Source organism: Mobula hypostoma, chromosome 3 (assembly GCF_963921235.1).
Source record: "Mobula hypostoma chromosome 3, sMobHyp1.1, whole genome shotgun sequence".
NCBI classification, from domain to species: Eukaryota; Metazoa; Chordata; class Chondrichthyes; order Myliobatiformes; family Myliobatidae; genus Mobula; species Mobula hypostoma.
In genome coordinates this window covers 40848086-40862808 of record NC_086099.1, presented here as the reverse complement: position 1 = coordinate 40862808, position 14723 = coordinate 40848086, and the positions used below count along the sequence as shown (strand labels likewise).

Below are 14723 nucleotides of genomic sequence, written 5' to 3'. Positions count from 1 at the left end.
AACCCCAAATCTATATCTACTAGAACTAATACACCAAATTCAAAACCTTTCAATCACAGATTGTACCCACAGTATTGTGTGATTTTTTAATCAATTAATTTCCGTATCACCCAACCTCTGCTTCTGCCCCAGGCTTTCTACTGTTGACAACCTTGATCCATTCCTTCATTAGCATACTACTACAACTCAAATTCTAAGGCTGCCTCTCTATCAATCACACTTCAATTTCTTACTTAGCTATTACTCCTGACCTTGATGAACTACATTGTGATTGCATTTCTTACGTTAATGGCGAAAAGATGCATCTTACAACATTGGAAGGAGATTAATGCCCCAACTACATTTTATTGGTTCTCTCAAACGATACTGTGTTTAAATTTCGAAAAAATCAGAAGTAATCTTTATGATACTTCAGTAAAATTTGAACAGACCTGGAGATCATTTATTCAATATTTTCATTTAATGTAACTATTTTTTTTCTCCTTGACCATATATACATTCCCTTCGTGGATTTTATCTGTTATTAGTGAAGGTCGGGTTTGAGGACGCGATTGTTTAATTATTTAAAGTCTACAATATATCTAGTTAGCCCGTTGCTTTGCTTTGTTAGGTTAGTTGCACAGTAGGTTTTTTTTCATTCTATTAGGTATATATGAAATATTAGTATACAACTATATTACCTTGTCATTTTATAATTAACATACGTTGTTTCTATTTTTTTGTATTAATAATCCTTTTATATTTATATCTTAACAATGTATTGGTTGCTATATGTTTTACTCTTTGTGTACTAACTTAATAAAAAGATTTAAAAAGAAAGAAAGATGAATTACATTGCTCCCCATGTTTCAGATTTAAAATGGTCACACATCAGTTTAGATCCATGCCCTTTCATCTCTAAATTCCACTTATTCGGCAGTCCTCCAAATCCAGACGTCCCTCTGCTCTTGCCTCTTCAGTGACTCATACCCCTTTGCTCCATTGTTGCCTTCAACCACTTAGCCCTGAAATTCTTTTGGTAAATTATCCCAGCATGTCTTTTCAAATCTTTTTTTTTCTTTAAAACCAGTCATCAAACTTTTGGTTACATCAATCCAATATCAATACTTGAATTTTTGCTGTTTTATATTTTGTACTAATGCAAAGTGTAAAACATGCCAGAAAATTTTCAATTGTTAATAGACTATTATTAATTAGAATGATTATAATCAAAGGATTTTCTCATGCAATAAAACTTTTGTAAAATAATGGAGTGGATATTTACAGAAATTTGGGATTAGTTAATAGACTACTACGTTGCACTGTTTAGGGCTTAGTAAATTCTAATTTAATGGTCAGATCAAATGGAATAGCTGTAAAGATGAAATGAATGTGCATGGAAAAACATGATATTCATTCCATGCCATCATGCCTAAACCTTTCAAAAGACAATAGCATAAAAATAAACTAAGATCACAAGTTCAACATAGAGCACAAAGGAAAAAAAAGTCATATCAGAATTTAAATTTGTGTCTTCAAAATTCTATTGCCCCAATTCTATCTTGTACCAATTTTGGTTCACCTTTCTCTCCCAAATGCACTGACATACTCTAGTCTTTGGTTGATTTAAAGCTCACACTTCAAAATTCCAATCCACATGTTCCAATTCCTCACCTTTTCATATCTCTGTAGGCACATTCTGCTTCATAATTTCCACTAAAATATCTGCCAACCCTAATTCTATGTTCTTGAGTATCCCGAATAATAATTGTTTGTAGTTCAAACCTAGTACTGTGACCAACACTTTTCTCAGTTATTCCTTCTTTCATTATTTCAGTTGTATTTGGCCATAGTGTTTTCTGATTCATCTAGTTAAATAAAAGTGAATCCATGGTCTTATACTTGTTATTGCGATCACCTGAATGAGTTCATGTTAATTCCATGTAACCCCTATCACAGCTCCAAACTGTTCTTTCCGCAGTTTTATAAGATTCCACTATTGTGAACATACAAGTAATTGCCTCTTGGATGGACCAGTCCAAGTGCCTGGGCCAGTTATTTATTTCTATCTGACAGATACCAGTCAATGTGAGGAGCTTTTACATGGAATGAGGTATTGTTTGGTACATTGAATACAGTAGTGCTAGGAAGTTTGTGAACTCTGCAGAATTTTCTCTATTTCTGCATGAATATGACCTAAAATGTGATCAGATCCTCATGTAAGTCCAAAAACTAGACAAAGACAACCCAATAAATAACATAAAAACATTATACTTGTTCATTTACTTATTGAGGAAAATAATTCAATATTACACATATTTGTTGGAAAAAATGTGAATCTCTGGGATAATGCCTTCTACAAAAACTATCTGAAGACAGGTGTTCCAATCAATGAGATGAGAATGGAGGTGTAGGTTGGAGAGGTGCCTTACCCCAGAAAAATTACATATAAAGTCAGGTTACAGAGCCCATTCTCCTCAAGAATGATCTGTTTATGTGCACCACGGCTCAATCAAAACAACTTTCAGAGGATTTCAGAAGAAGAATTGTAGAGATGCATGAAGTTGGAAAAGGCTACAAAAGCATTTCTAAAGCCCAAGTGTTCATCAGTCCACAGTGAGAGAAATTATCTACAAATGGAGGAAAATCAGTACTATTGCTACTCTCCCTAGGATTGGGAATCCTGCGAATATCACACCAACAGCACAACGTTGAATGCTGAAGGAGGTGGAAAAGAACCCAAGGGTAACAGCAAAAGGCCTGCAGAAATCTCTAGAACTTGCTAAAGTCTCTGTACATGTGTCCACTATAAGAAAAACACTGAACAAGAATGATGTTCATGGAAGGACACCAGGGAGGAAATCACTGCTGTCCAAAAAAAAATTGCTGCATGTCTCAAGTTTGCAAAAGACCACCTGGATGTTCTACAATGTTTCTGGGACTATGTTCTGTGAACAGATGAGACAAGAGTTGAAAGTTTTGGTGGAAATGCACATTGCTATGTTTGGAGAAAAAAGGGCACTGACACCAACACCAAAACCTGACCACAATTGTGAGCAAGGTGGAAGGAGCATCATGGTTTGGGGCTGCTTTGCTGACTCTGGGCCAGGACAGCTTGCAATCATAAAGAGAACAATGAATTCAAAATTTTATCAAGACATTTTACAGGAGAATGTCACAGTAGCAGTCTGTCATCTGAAGCTCAATAGAAGTTGAATAAGACATTGATGCTGAAGATAAGAGTAAATCAACAGAATGTTTTAAAAAGAAGAAAAGTTGAGTTTTGAAATAGCCGAGTCAAAGTCCTGACCTTAATCCTATAGAAATGTTACGGAAGGACCTGAAAAAAGCAGTTCATGCAAGGAAACCCATTAACATCCCAGAGTTGAAGCCGTTTTGTAAGGAGGAATGGCCTAAAATTCCTCCAAGCCGATGTGCAGGACTGATCAACAGTTACCAGAAACATTTGGTGAAGTTATTGTTGTACAAGGCGGTCTCACCAGTTACTGAAAGCAAAGGTTCACATACTTTTTCCAACAAATACATGTAATATTGGATCATTTTTCTCAATAAATAAATGAACAAGTATAATGTTTTTTCTGTTATTTAATTGGGTTCTCTTTACATAGTTTTAGGACTTGGGTGAAGATCTGATCACATTTTAGGCCATATTTATGCAGAAACAAAAAATTCTACAGGATTCACAAACTTTCTAATACTACTGTACTTACCCAATGACTACAGTGCACACATTATACAGAGCCAAATGCAAACTGGAGTCAGGAGAGGAAATTTTTTAAAAACTGAGATTATGGAGAATATATATTTATAAAAAAAATACAAAAATAAGCTGTTGAAATCATATTTATTAAGAGATTACTTATAGGAACCATAACTACAGAGTTGTTTTGTTCTTAGTCAAATATACATTTTTGATGGTGTCAATTATTTGGTAGATACCCTTGTCCTTTTGTTCCAAGAAAAGTTTGCTCCATACGACTTTGGTCTGGTCAACTTTACTTTCTTTTCTTCCACTTCATATTTCCAACCTGTCATGACGTTGAAAATTTTAATACATGAGCTTTTTGTTCCACGCATAATGGCCGCAGTTTTAAAGTTGTGTACTGAATCTTTATATCACCATAAATTATGGGAGCGCATGCAATTTCAATGCAGTTTTACTATGTAGTGAAAAGAGTAAGTTCCAAATCAAGTGAAATATACAGAATGAATGCTTAGATTACCGCAGGACATAGGTGTACTTTGAGAGAGCACTACTCTCTAAGTGTTTCTGCCATATTCATCATGTGCATGAGTAATGTCTACAGATACAAGAAACTGAAATTTTTGTAAATAAGTTATTAACCTAAATCATACCCTGTACTCTTTCTTAATTCTCCATGCCAGCAAACAGACTCTGAATACGTCAATCCATCTTGTTCCCATATCTCTACATCCCCCTTTCCAGCTTACATCCAACCTAACATAAGAAATTGTAGCAGGAGGAATAGGTCATCTGGTCCATTGAGCTGGCTCTGCCATTCAATAAGATAATGTCCGATCTTTCTGTGGTGGACTCAACTCTGTCCTTTCCCCATAACCCTTAATTCCTCATGCTATGCAAAAGTCTATCTAACTGTGTCTTAAATATAATTAATGAGACTGTCTCTACTGCTTCCCTGGGCAGAGAATTCCACTGATTCACTACTCTCTGGGAAAAGCAGTTTCTCTTCATCTCCATTCTAATCTATTCTGCAAACCCTGAAACTATGTTCCCTAGTTCTAGTCTCACCCACCAGTGGAAACAACTGTACTATCTCTATCTTATCTATCACTTTCATAACTTTGTATGTTTCTCCAATTACTCTCATTCTTCTGAATTCCAGTGAATAAAGTCCCAAGCTAACCCCCTCATCTCCAGAATCAACCTGATGAACCTGCCTGCACTGCTTCCAAAGTCAGTACATCTTATCTTAAGTAAAGATTGAGTCAAATCAAGTCAGCAAGGATCAATACTGTTGAATTTGGTACTTCTCACCTTTCTAATGTTTCAAATCATCAGACTGGTAACAGTACAGGATGAACATAAATTTGACAATTGAAAATATGTAAATCAAAGACAGATCATATTCTGTTCCCTTGTCACTGTTATCACCTTACTGACAATATCTTGCGATAACCATATGAAACTCGACTCCAAGTTAAGCTCCATACCACATATTTATGACCTTACTAAGGTTGTCTATTTTTACATTCACAGCATTGCTCATCAGTCCCCTCATCTCAGTTTATGTCATTGAAACTCTCATTAATTCCTTTGTTATTTTCATTTAGCTATTCCAATTCCCAAATGGCTGATTTCCCTCAATCTACTGTTTGTAAACTTTACGTCATCTAAAACTTTGCTCCCCACTCATAACTCAGTGGTAAGATATGGCAGAGTCTGATTCAGGTAATGCTTAAAGATCATTTAAAATAGATGACTGAAAACAAATTCCATCATGTTTGGAGCCATGGAATATTAAAATTATAAAAACAATAATACATTCAATTAAACAAAATAAAATGGTAAACGCTTAACTGTCTTTCATGCCATCATGAATTTCATTCAAACTGACATAGTATTACAATTGTAAATGTGAAGCTAGAACTCCGTATGTGATAATCAAAAACTAATTTTAAAATGAATGCCCAGATTTGAAATAATAGCAAAATACCGTTCTTTTCCACAAAAGCAACCGCATCTTCCTTACTGGTAAAAGACAAAACGGTGTTTGACAGTGGATCAGCTCTGAAACAAAAACAAAACCTTTTACAACAATCAGACTTATATTAGTTTTCCTTCTATTTCATCTACACAAAACCCAAGCTATTATTTAAGAAATGGACAGTTGCCTAGCAAACTCAGCAGGAATATCAGGTAAGTATGATCATAACCAAGTTGTGCAATATCCAGATATTGAGAAATGTTATTCCTTCAACATCACTGGGCTAACATCTTCTAATTCTCTATCAAATATACCTTGTCGATATGGCAGCACCAAGTCAACAAGACTAAAGTGTTTTATCCCGGAAATTAGTTTTGCAAAAACCTTTAGTTAACTGCATCTGAATAATTGTAACTTGGAAATGCTCAATAGTAACTTAAAGAAAACAGATACATACATTTTATTTTGGTCTTCACGGTACAGTGTCTTCCTTTTATGAATCTCTTCTTTAGTAATTATCTTCATTAATAATCTGGGTAAAATCTGAAACCGACTACGTGGATGATAACTAATGGAGTGCCCAAAGTGTAGAATATCAGGGTGTTAGCCCTGCAGGCCATACAGATCAATATCCAGATGTGGAGAGAAAGACAATTATGAATTGGGTGTTGTGTAATGATTCAGATTTATTAAGGAGCTTATGGTAAAGGAACCCTTAAAGAGGTATTGATCGCAATATGATAAAATTTGCCTGCAGCTTGAAAGAGAGAAGATAAAGTCAGATGTCTCACTACTACAATGAAGTACAGGGAATTACAGAGACATGGGAGAGGAGCTGGCTGAAGTTGACTGAAAGGGAAAGATCATGCCAGGCGCCTTCTTCAGTTCATGCCATGAAACAGCTTACTTCTCTTCTCTTATGTCTTTTTTTTTCAAGGTGGGTGTAGTTCTGTCAGTCTGTGATCTACAGTTCAAACTACAGATCTTCGTTAAGTGGTGGGTTTTCGGATGGACTATGCAACCTACTGGTTTGCTATCTCCAGGAATGGCCTGGAAGATGTGCCCCCTTGGGGCTGGTAGGTTGGAATCTGGGAGCGGCCCTGTGGGTGACCCAGTTCCTCCCCGATTTCGCCTACTGAAGCTTCGTGGGAGACTGAAACACTGAGACAGCAGGTGGTGTGTTTGGTAATTGCTGGCTGCTATCAGAGGAAGGCCCCTGTACTCAAGCAATTCCTCTCTCTCTTTCAATGGAGTGTGAGAACCTGTCTGTCCTCAAAATCGTGGGGGGGGGGGGCGCGCTTGAAACAGTGACACGGAAGATTTAAACATCCGGACAGCGAGTTGCTGCTCTCTTGATGGAAAGAGAGAGTCTACCTGAGATACTAAAGTGCTGGTTGTGGACTGTAATTTGATGGACTCTTTGGTGTTTCTGCTGTTGCGGGGGGCGGGGGGGTGTCGATGCTTTTTGCTGATGCCTGTGCGAAAGGAGGGGGAAGGGGAGGATTCAATGCTTCTATCGTTCAATGGGGTTTCTTTGTTTCGTAGGTGTCTGTGAAGAGGGCAGATTTCAGGTTGTGTACTGGATACATACTCTGATATTAAATGTACTTTGAAACCTAAACACCAACAGGGATGACAACAGAATAGCAATGGCTGGAGCTTCTGGGGATAATTCGGAAAGCGCAGGATAGATAAATCCTGAAAAATAAAAAAGCATTCTAAAGGGAGAATGAGGAAACTATGGATGACAAGTGAAGTCAAAGACAACATAAAGGTCATGATAATCATTGGGGATTTTAACATGAAAGTGGATTGGGAAAACCAGGTCAGTAATGGACCTCAAGAGAGAGAATTTGTAGAATACCTAAGGGATGGCTTTTTAGAACAGCTTGTTGTTGAGCCCACTAGGGGATCCGCTGTGCTGGATTGGGGTGTTGTGCAATGATCTGGAGGTGATAAGAGAGCTTAGGGTTAAGGAACCCTTAAGGAACAGTGATCACAATATGATCGAGTTCATGTTGAAATGTGAGAGGGAAAAAATAAAATCCAATGTGTCGGTATTTCAGTGGAATAAAGGAAATTACAATGGCATGAGAAGGGAACTGGCCGAAGTTGACTGGAAAGAGACAGTAGCAGGAAGGACAGCAGAGCAACAATGGCTGGAGTTCCTGCAAAAAGTAAGGGAAGGGCAAGACAGATATATTGCAAATAAGAAGAAATTTTCAAAGGGAAGAAGGACACTACCGTAGCTGACAAGTAATGTCAGAGCTAAAGTAAAAGCAAAAGAGAGGGCATACAAGGAAGCCAGAGCTAGTGGGAAGATAGAGAATTGGGAAGCTTTTAAAAACTTGCAGAAGGAAACTAAGAAGGTCATTAGGAAGGAGAAGATGAATTATGAAAGGAAGCTGGCAACTATTATCAAAAGAAGATACTAAAAGCTTTTTTAAGTATATAAAGGTTAAAAGAGCGTCGAGGGTAGATATACGACCAATATAAAATGATGCTGGAGATATTGTAATGAGAGATGCAGTGATGGCAGAGGAACTGCATGCATATTTTGCATCAGTCTTCACGGTGGAAGACGACTGCAGTATACTGGACATTCAAGAGTGTCAGGGAAGTGAAGTTTGTGCAGTAAAACTTACGACTGAGAAGGTGCTCAGGAAACTAATGGTCTGAGGGGGGATAATCTCCTGGACCTGATGGAATGCGCCCTCTGGTTCTGAAGGAAGTAGCTGGAGAGATTGCCGAAGCATTAACGATGATCTTTCAAGAATTGATAGACCCTGGCATTGTACTGGATGACTGGAAAATTGCAAATATTACTCCGCTATTTAAGAAGGGTGGGAAAGAGCAGAAAGGAAACTATAGACCTATTAGCCTGACATCAGTGGTTGGGATGTTGTTGGAATTGATTATTCGGGATGAGATTATGGAGTACCTGGAGGCACATGACAAGATAGGCCAAAGCCACCAAGGTTTCCTGAAAGGAAAACCCTGCCTAATAAACCTACTCCAAGTCTTTGAGGAAATTACAAGCAGGGTAGACAAAAGAGATGCAGTAGACGCGGTGTACTTGGATTTTCAGAAGGCCTTTGACAAGGTGCTGCACATAAGGCTGCTTAGCAAGAGAAGAGCCCATGGAATTACAGGGAAGTTACTAGCATGGATGGAGCACTGGCTGGTCGGCAGAAAACAGAGAGTCGGAATAAAAGGATCTTATTCTGGCTGGTTGCCGGTTACCAGTGGAGTTCCACAGGGGTAGGTGTTTGGACTGCTGCTTTTTAATGATGTATGTCAATGTTTTGGACTATGGTATTAATGGATTTGTGGCTAAATTTGCTGATGATACAAAGATAGGTGGAGGAGCAGGTAGTTTTGAGGAAACAGAGAGCCTACAGAGAGACTTAGATAGTTTAGGGGAATGGGCAAAGAAGTGGCAAGTGAAATACAATGTTGGAAAGTGTATGGTCATGCACTTTTGTGGAAGAAATAAATGGGCAGACTATTATTTAGATGGGGAGAGAATTCAAAATGCAGAGATGAAAAAGGACTTGGTAGTCCTTGTGCAAAATACCCTAAAGGTTAACCTCCAGGTTGAGTCGGTTGTGGAGAAGGTGAATGAAATGTTGGCATTCATTTCTAAAGGTATAGAATATTGAGCAGGGATGTGATGTTGAGGCTCTATAAGGCACTCGTGAGACGACACTTGGAGTATTGTGTGCAGTTTTGGGCTCCTTATTTTAGAAAAGATAGACTGACATTGGAGAGGGTTCAGAAAAGATTCACAAGAATGATTCCAGGAATGAAAGGGTTACTGTACGAGGAACGTCTAGCAGCTCTTGGGCTGTATTCCCTGGAGTTCAGGAGAATGAGGGGGAATCTCACAGAAACATTCTGAATGTTAAAAGGCCTGAACAGATTAGATATGGCAAGGTTATTTCCCATGGTAGGGGATCCTAGGACAAGAGGGCATGACTTCAGGATTGAAGGACGTCCATTTAGAACTGAGATACGGAGAAATTACTTTAGTCAGAGGGTGGTAGATCTGTGGAATTTGTTGCCACAAGAGGCAGTGGAGGCCAAGTCATTGGGTGTGTTTAAGGCAGAGATAAATAGGTTCTTGATTAGCCAGGGCATCAAAGGGGTGAAGGCAGGGGAGTGGGGATGACTGGAAGAATTGGATCAGCCCATGATTGAATAGTGGAGTACACTCGATAGGCTGAATGGCTCACTTCTGCTCCTATATCTTATGGTCTTATTGTCTTAAAAGAGAGGGACAATAATATAGCAAAAATTAGTGGGAAGTTAGAAGATTGATACGTTTTTAAAAACCAACAGCAGGCAATTAAAAAAGCCAGACTGAGAAAACAAATGAAATATGAAGGTAAGCTGATCAATATCAGAGGATACCAAACGTTTTTTCAGACATATAGAGAGTAAGAGAGGTGAGAGTGGATATCGGACCACCGGAAAATGACACTACAGAGGTAGTAATAGGGGACAAAGAAATGGTGGATGGCCTTAACTATTTTGCAACAATCTTGACCGTGGAAGACACTAGCAGAAGGATCCAATCACAACAAGAGAAAATCTGCAGATGCTGAAAATCCAATCAACACACACAAAATGCTGGAGTAACTCAACAGGCCAGGCAACATCTATGGAAAAGAGTACAGTTGACATTTCCGGCCAAGACCCTTCAGCAGAACTGGAGAAAAAAGATGAGGAGTAGAGTTAAAAGGTGGAGAGAGGGGAGGGAGAAACACAAGGTGATAGGTGAAACCGGGAGGGGATGGGTGAAGTAAACGACTAGGAAGTTGGTTGGTGAAAGAAATACAGGGCTGGAGAAAGGGGGAATCAAATAGGGGTGGATGCAGGTCATGAAAAAAAGAAAAGGGGGCAGGAACACCAGAGATGGGCAGGCAAGGAGATAAGGTGAGAGAGGGAAAAAGGGATGGGGAATGGTGAAGGGGGTGGGGGGAGGGGCATTACCAGAAATCTGCGAAATTGATGTTCATGCCATCAGGTTGGAAGCTACCTAGACGGAATATAAGGTGTTTTTCCTCCAACCTGGCCTTATCACAACAGTAGAGGAGGCCATGGATAGACATAATCAGAATGGGAATGGGAAGTGGAATTAAATTGGGTGGCCACTAGGATATCCCGCTTTTTTTGGCAGACAAAGAGCGTAGGTGCTTGGCAAAGCAGTCTCCCAATCTACGTCAGGTCTCACCAACATACAGGAGGCCACACCGGGAGCAATAAACACAGTATATGGCTCCAAAAGACTCACAGGTGAAGTATAGACTCACCTGGAAGGGCTGTCTGGGGAGCTGAATGGTAGTGAGGGAAGAGGTGTAGGGTCCACTGTAGCACTTGTTCCGCTTGCAAGAATAAGTGCCAGGGGGGACATCAATGGGGAGGGGCAAATGGACAAGGGAGTCACATAAGGAGCAATCCCTGCAGAAAGCTGAAAATGAAGGGAGTGGGGTGCCGGGGGAGATGTGCTTGCTGGTAGGATTCCGTTGAAGTGGCGGAAGTTGTGGAGAACTATGTGCTGAACGCGGAGGCTGGTGTGGTGGTAGGTGAGCACAAGAGGAACCCTATCCCTGGTAGGTTGGAGGGAGGATGGGGTGAGAGCAGATGTTTGTGAAATGGGAGAAAGTGTAGTCGCTATACTAAGGTGGTGCTTGGGAAGCTGAAAGGTCTGAAGACAGGTAAGTCACCTGGAACAGATGGACTACTCCCCAGGGTTCTGAAAGAGGTAGCTGAAGAGATTGTGGAGGCATTATTAATGATCTTTGAAGAATCACTAGGTTCTGGAAAGGTACCAGAGGAGGATTAGAAGATTGCAAATGTCACTCCACTTTTTAAGAGCAAGAGGAGGAAGAAAGGAAATTATAGGCCAGTTAGTCTGACTTAAGTGGTTGGGAAGATATTAGAGTCCACTACTAAGGAAGAGGCTTCGGGATACTTAGAAGCACACAATCAAATAGGCCAAAGTCAGTCTGGTTTCTTTAAGGGGAAATCTTTCCTGACAAATCTGCTGAAATTCTTTGACTGGAGCCCTGTGACTAATGTAGTGCTGCAGGAATCAGTGCTGGGTCCGTTGTTGTTTGTTATCTACATCAATGATCTGGATGATAATGTGGTTAACTGGATCAGCAAATTTGCAAATGACATCAAGATTGGGGGTGTACAGGACAGAGAAGAAGACTATCAAAGCTTGTAATGGGTTCTGGAACAGCTGGAAAAACAGGCTGAAAAATGGCAGATGGAATTTAATGCAGACAAGTGCATTGGGAGGACCAACCAGGATAGGTCTTACACAGTGAGTGGTAGGGCACTGAAGAGTGTGGCAGAAAAAAGGGATCTGGGAATAGAGGTCCATAATTTGTTGAAAGCGATGGCACAGGTGGATAGGGTCATAAAGCTTAAGAAACATTGGACTTCAGAGATCAAAGTATTGAGTATAGGACTTGGGATGTTATGTTGAAATTGTTGGTGAGGCCTAATTTGGAGTATTATGTGCAGTTTTGGTCACTTACCTACAGGAAAGATGTAAATAAGATTGAAAGAGTACACAGAAAATTCACAAAAATGTTCCCAGGACTGGAGGACCTGTGTTACAGAGAAATGTTGAATATATTAGGAGTTCATTCCCTAGAGCGTAGAAGAATGAGGGGAGATTTGATAGAGGTATACAAAATTATGAGGGATATAGATAGTGGAAAAAGCCAGCTTGCATTTATCCTGAGGTTGGGTGGGAGTACAACTACAGGTCATGGGTTAAGGGTGAAAATGAAATGTTTAAGGGGAACATGAGGGGAAACGTCTTCACTCAGAGAGTGGTGAGAATGCCAGTGCAAGTGGTGGTGCAATTTCAATTTCAACATTCAAGAGAAGTTTGGATAGGTATGGAGGGGTCTGATCCGGGCGCAGGTCAATGGGACTATGCATTTTAAATGGTTTGGCACAGAATGGATAGACCGAATGGTGTGTTTCTGTGCTGTAGTTTTCTATGACTTTAATGCTATTTTATAAAACAAAGAGCTGCCAATGCTTGTTTCATAAATGCATTTCTCAACACTTTCCCAATCTGAAATACTTTGGCCATTGAAATTTACAAATTGCTGTAAAAACATAATTCACTGGCACAGAAGTCAACTTCTAATAGTTACGCTGATTGACCTTCCTTTCCAGGAGTCAAAGAGCTAAGCACTTCTTCCTTTCTTGCCTAACATGCACTCACAGTAGCCAACTTCTCAGATTCATTTTCTCCTCCTTAGCTTGGCAAAATAATTTAAAAACAGTGGAGCAAGTGATGACTTCATCAATATAAAAGCTGCCAGTCTGGATCATTATAGACAATCTTGAGAACTTAAGATCCTGTAACTTATAATACAGATCCACTAGCTAACGTCTTTGACACAGCTTCCAGATTAAAATTTTATTTATATGACAGGATTAGATAGCATAAATGGAAACAAACTATTGTGCTGATTAGCTGACAACTCAAGAATACAGATTTAAGATATTAGACAAATGATAGAGAAGTTAGATAGAACAAATTTGAAAGAGAAGAAATTTACTAAAATAAAATGTCAACTCCAAAAATCTAATCAACCGTTTTATTTTATACCTTTGTATCACATACTGAATTTATAAGTTTCACTCAGCCCTCCTTCAGTCTCTCCTCAGAACAAAGATGTTCTATCAACAGGCAACATCCTAGTGAATCTTCTTTGCACTCTCGCTATTGCAATTACACTTTTCCTATGTTGCTGTGGCTATAAGTGCACATGGTACTCCATTTGTGGCCTAACCAGTGTTTAATAAAGATGTACCATAACTTTCCTACTCTTTATTGTATGCTGTAGCTAATGAAAGTTAGTGCCCTAAAAAATGTCACCATTTTATTCTACCCATGCTGCCACCTTCAAGGATCCTCGGACTTGTACACCAAGGCCCCCCATTCTTAAATACTGTTAAGGGCTTCCCAGTCATTGTATATTTCTTACCCTTATCAGTCCTCCCATTGCCTCATACTGGTCAGGATTCAATTCCCTCTGCCTGCTTTACCAAATGATCAATATCTTCTGGCAATCCATGACTACTGTTGAAGCTTCTAATTTTTGTCTCCACAGAGGAGGGCAGATGGTGGCAGTGCTACCTCGTGTTCAAATGTTTCATATACATGTCAAGCAATAAGGATCCCAGCACTAACCCTCATGGTACATCAATGGTCAAAAGTTTTCAATGACAAAAACAACCTTCACCACCTCCATGTCTTCTTCTAGCAAATTAATTTTGGATCCAATTGGCCTTGGATCCCATGGGTCAAAACTTTTGGACAAATCTCCCACAAGGAACTTGGTCAAAGGTGATATTGCAGTATGCACTGCCCTTATCAACACATTTGTTACCTTAATCAAATTGGTCAGACAGAATCTTCACCTAATACGTCCACGCCAACTGTTTTTAAATTAATTCCTACCTTCCTGAGTGTAGATTAATGCTGTCCTTCATATTTTTTCCAAGAACATATCTACCACTGGTGTCAGACCCACAGGCTTGTTAATATCTCTGCAGCCTTTGAATAAAGGTACATTTCCAGTCATTTAGCACCTCACCTGCAGCTAGCAAAGATTTAGAAATCAGTCAGAACTGGAGCATCCCTTCCTTTGCCAATACCCCACAACCCCACCATACCCTCCCCCACCCCATATAGCCTAAGAACATCTCATCAGGTTCTAAAGATTTACCCACTTTTAAGCCCACTAAAATAACAAATACTTCTCAACATTCTGTTCTTCACCCTCCTATTTATTTACACTTCACTTCTTCGGTGCCTTATCGTTCCCTTCATTCTTCATGAAGCATTGCAGAAATGCCTTCTTGGCCATCAGATCTCACTGTTGGTCACATTCACCCAGACTGCCAGTCTGGACTTCACATGCTAGGGCAGGCATGTCCCTGTTTTAGCAGGTATGAGGCCTGCCAGTTATCCTTACCTGGTTTAACCCGACTGTT

General features: G+C 39.5%; 1 protein-coding gene across 1 annotated transcript in view; it reads right to left on the bottom strand.

Annotated features, from left to right (window-relative positions):
- Nucleotides 1–3827: 3827 nt before the first annotated feature.
- Nucleotides 3828–14723, bottom strand: part of ndufs4 (NADH:ubiquinone oxidoreductase subunit S4) — a 106763-nt gene continuing 95867 nt past the window's right edge. The window contains 2 exon segments of the mRNA XM_063042912.1: nucleotides 3828–4028; nucleotides 5697–5770. Of these exon segments, the coding sequence (XP_062898982.1) occupies nucleotides 3925–4028; nucleotides 5697–5770 (178 nt within the window). The 3' untranslated portion in view covers nucleotides 3828–3924.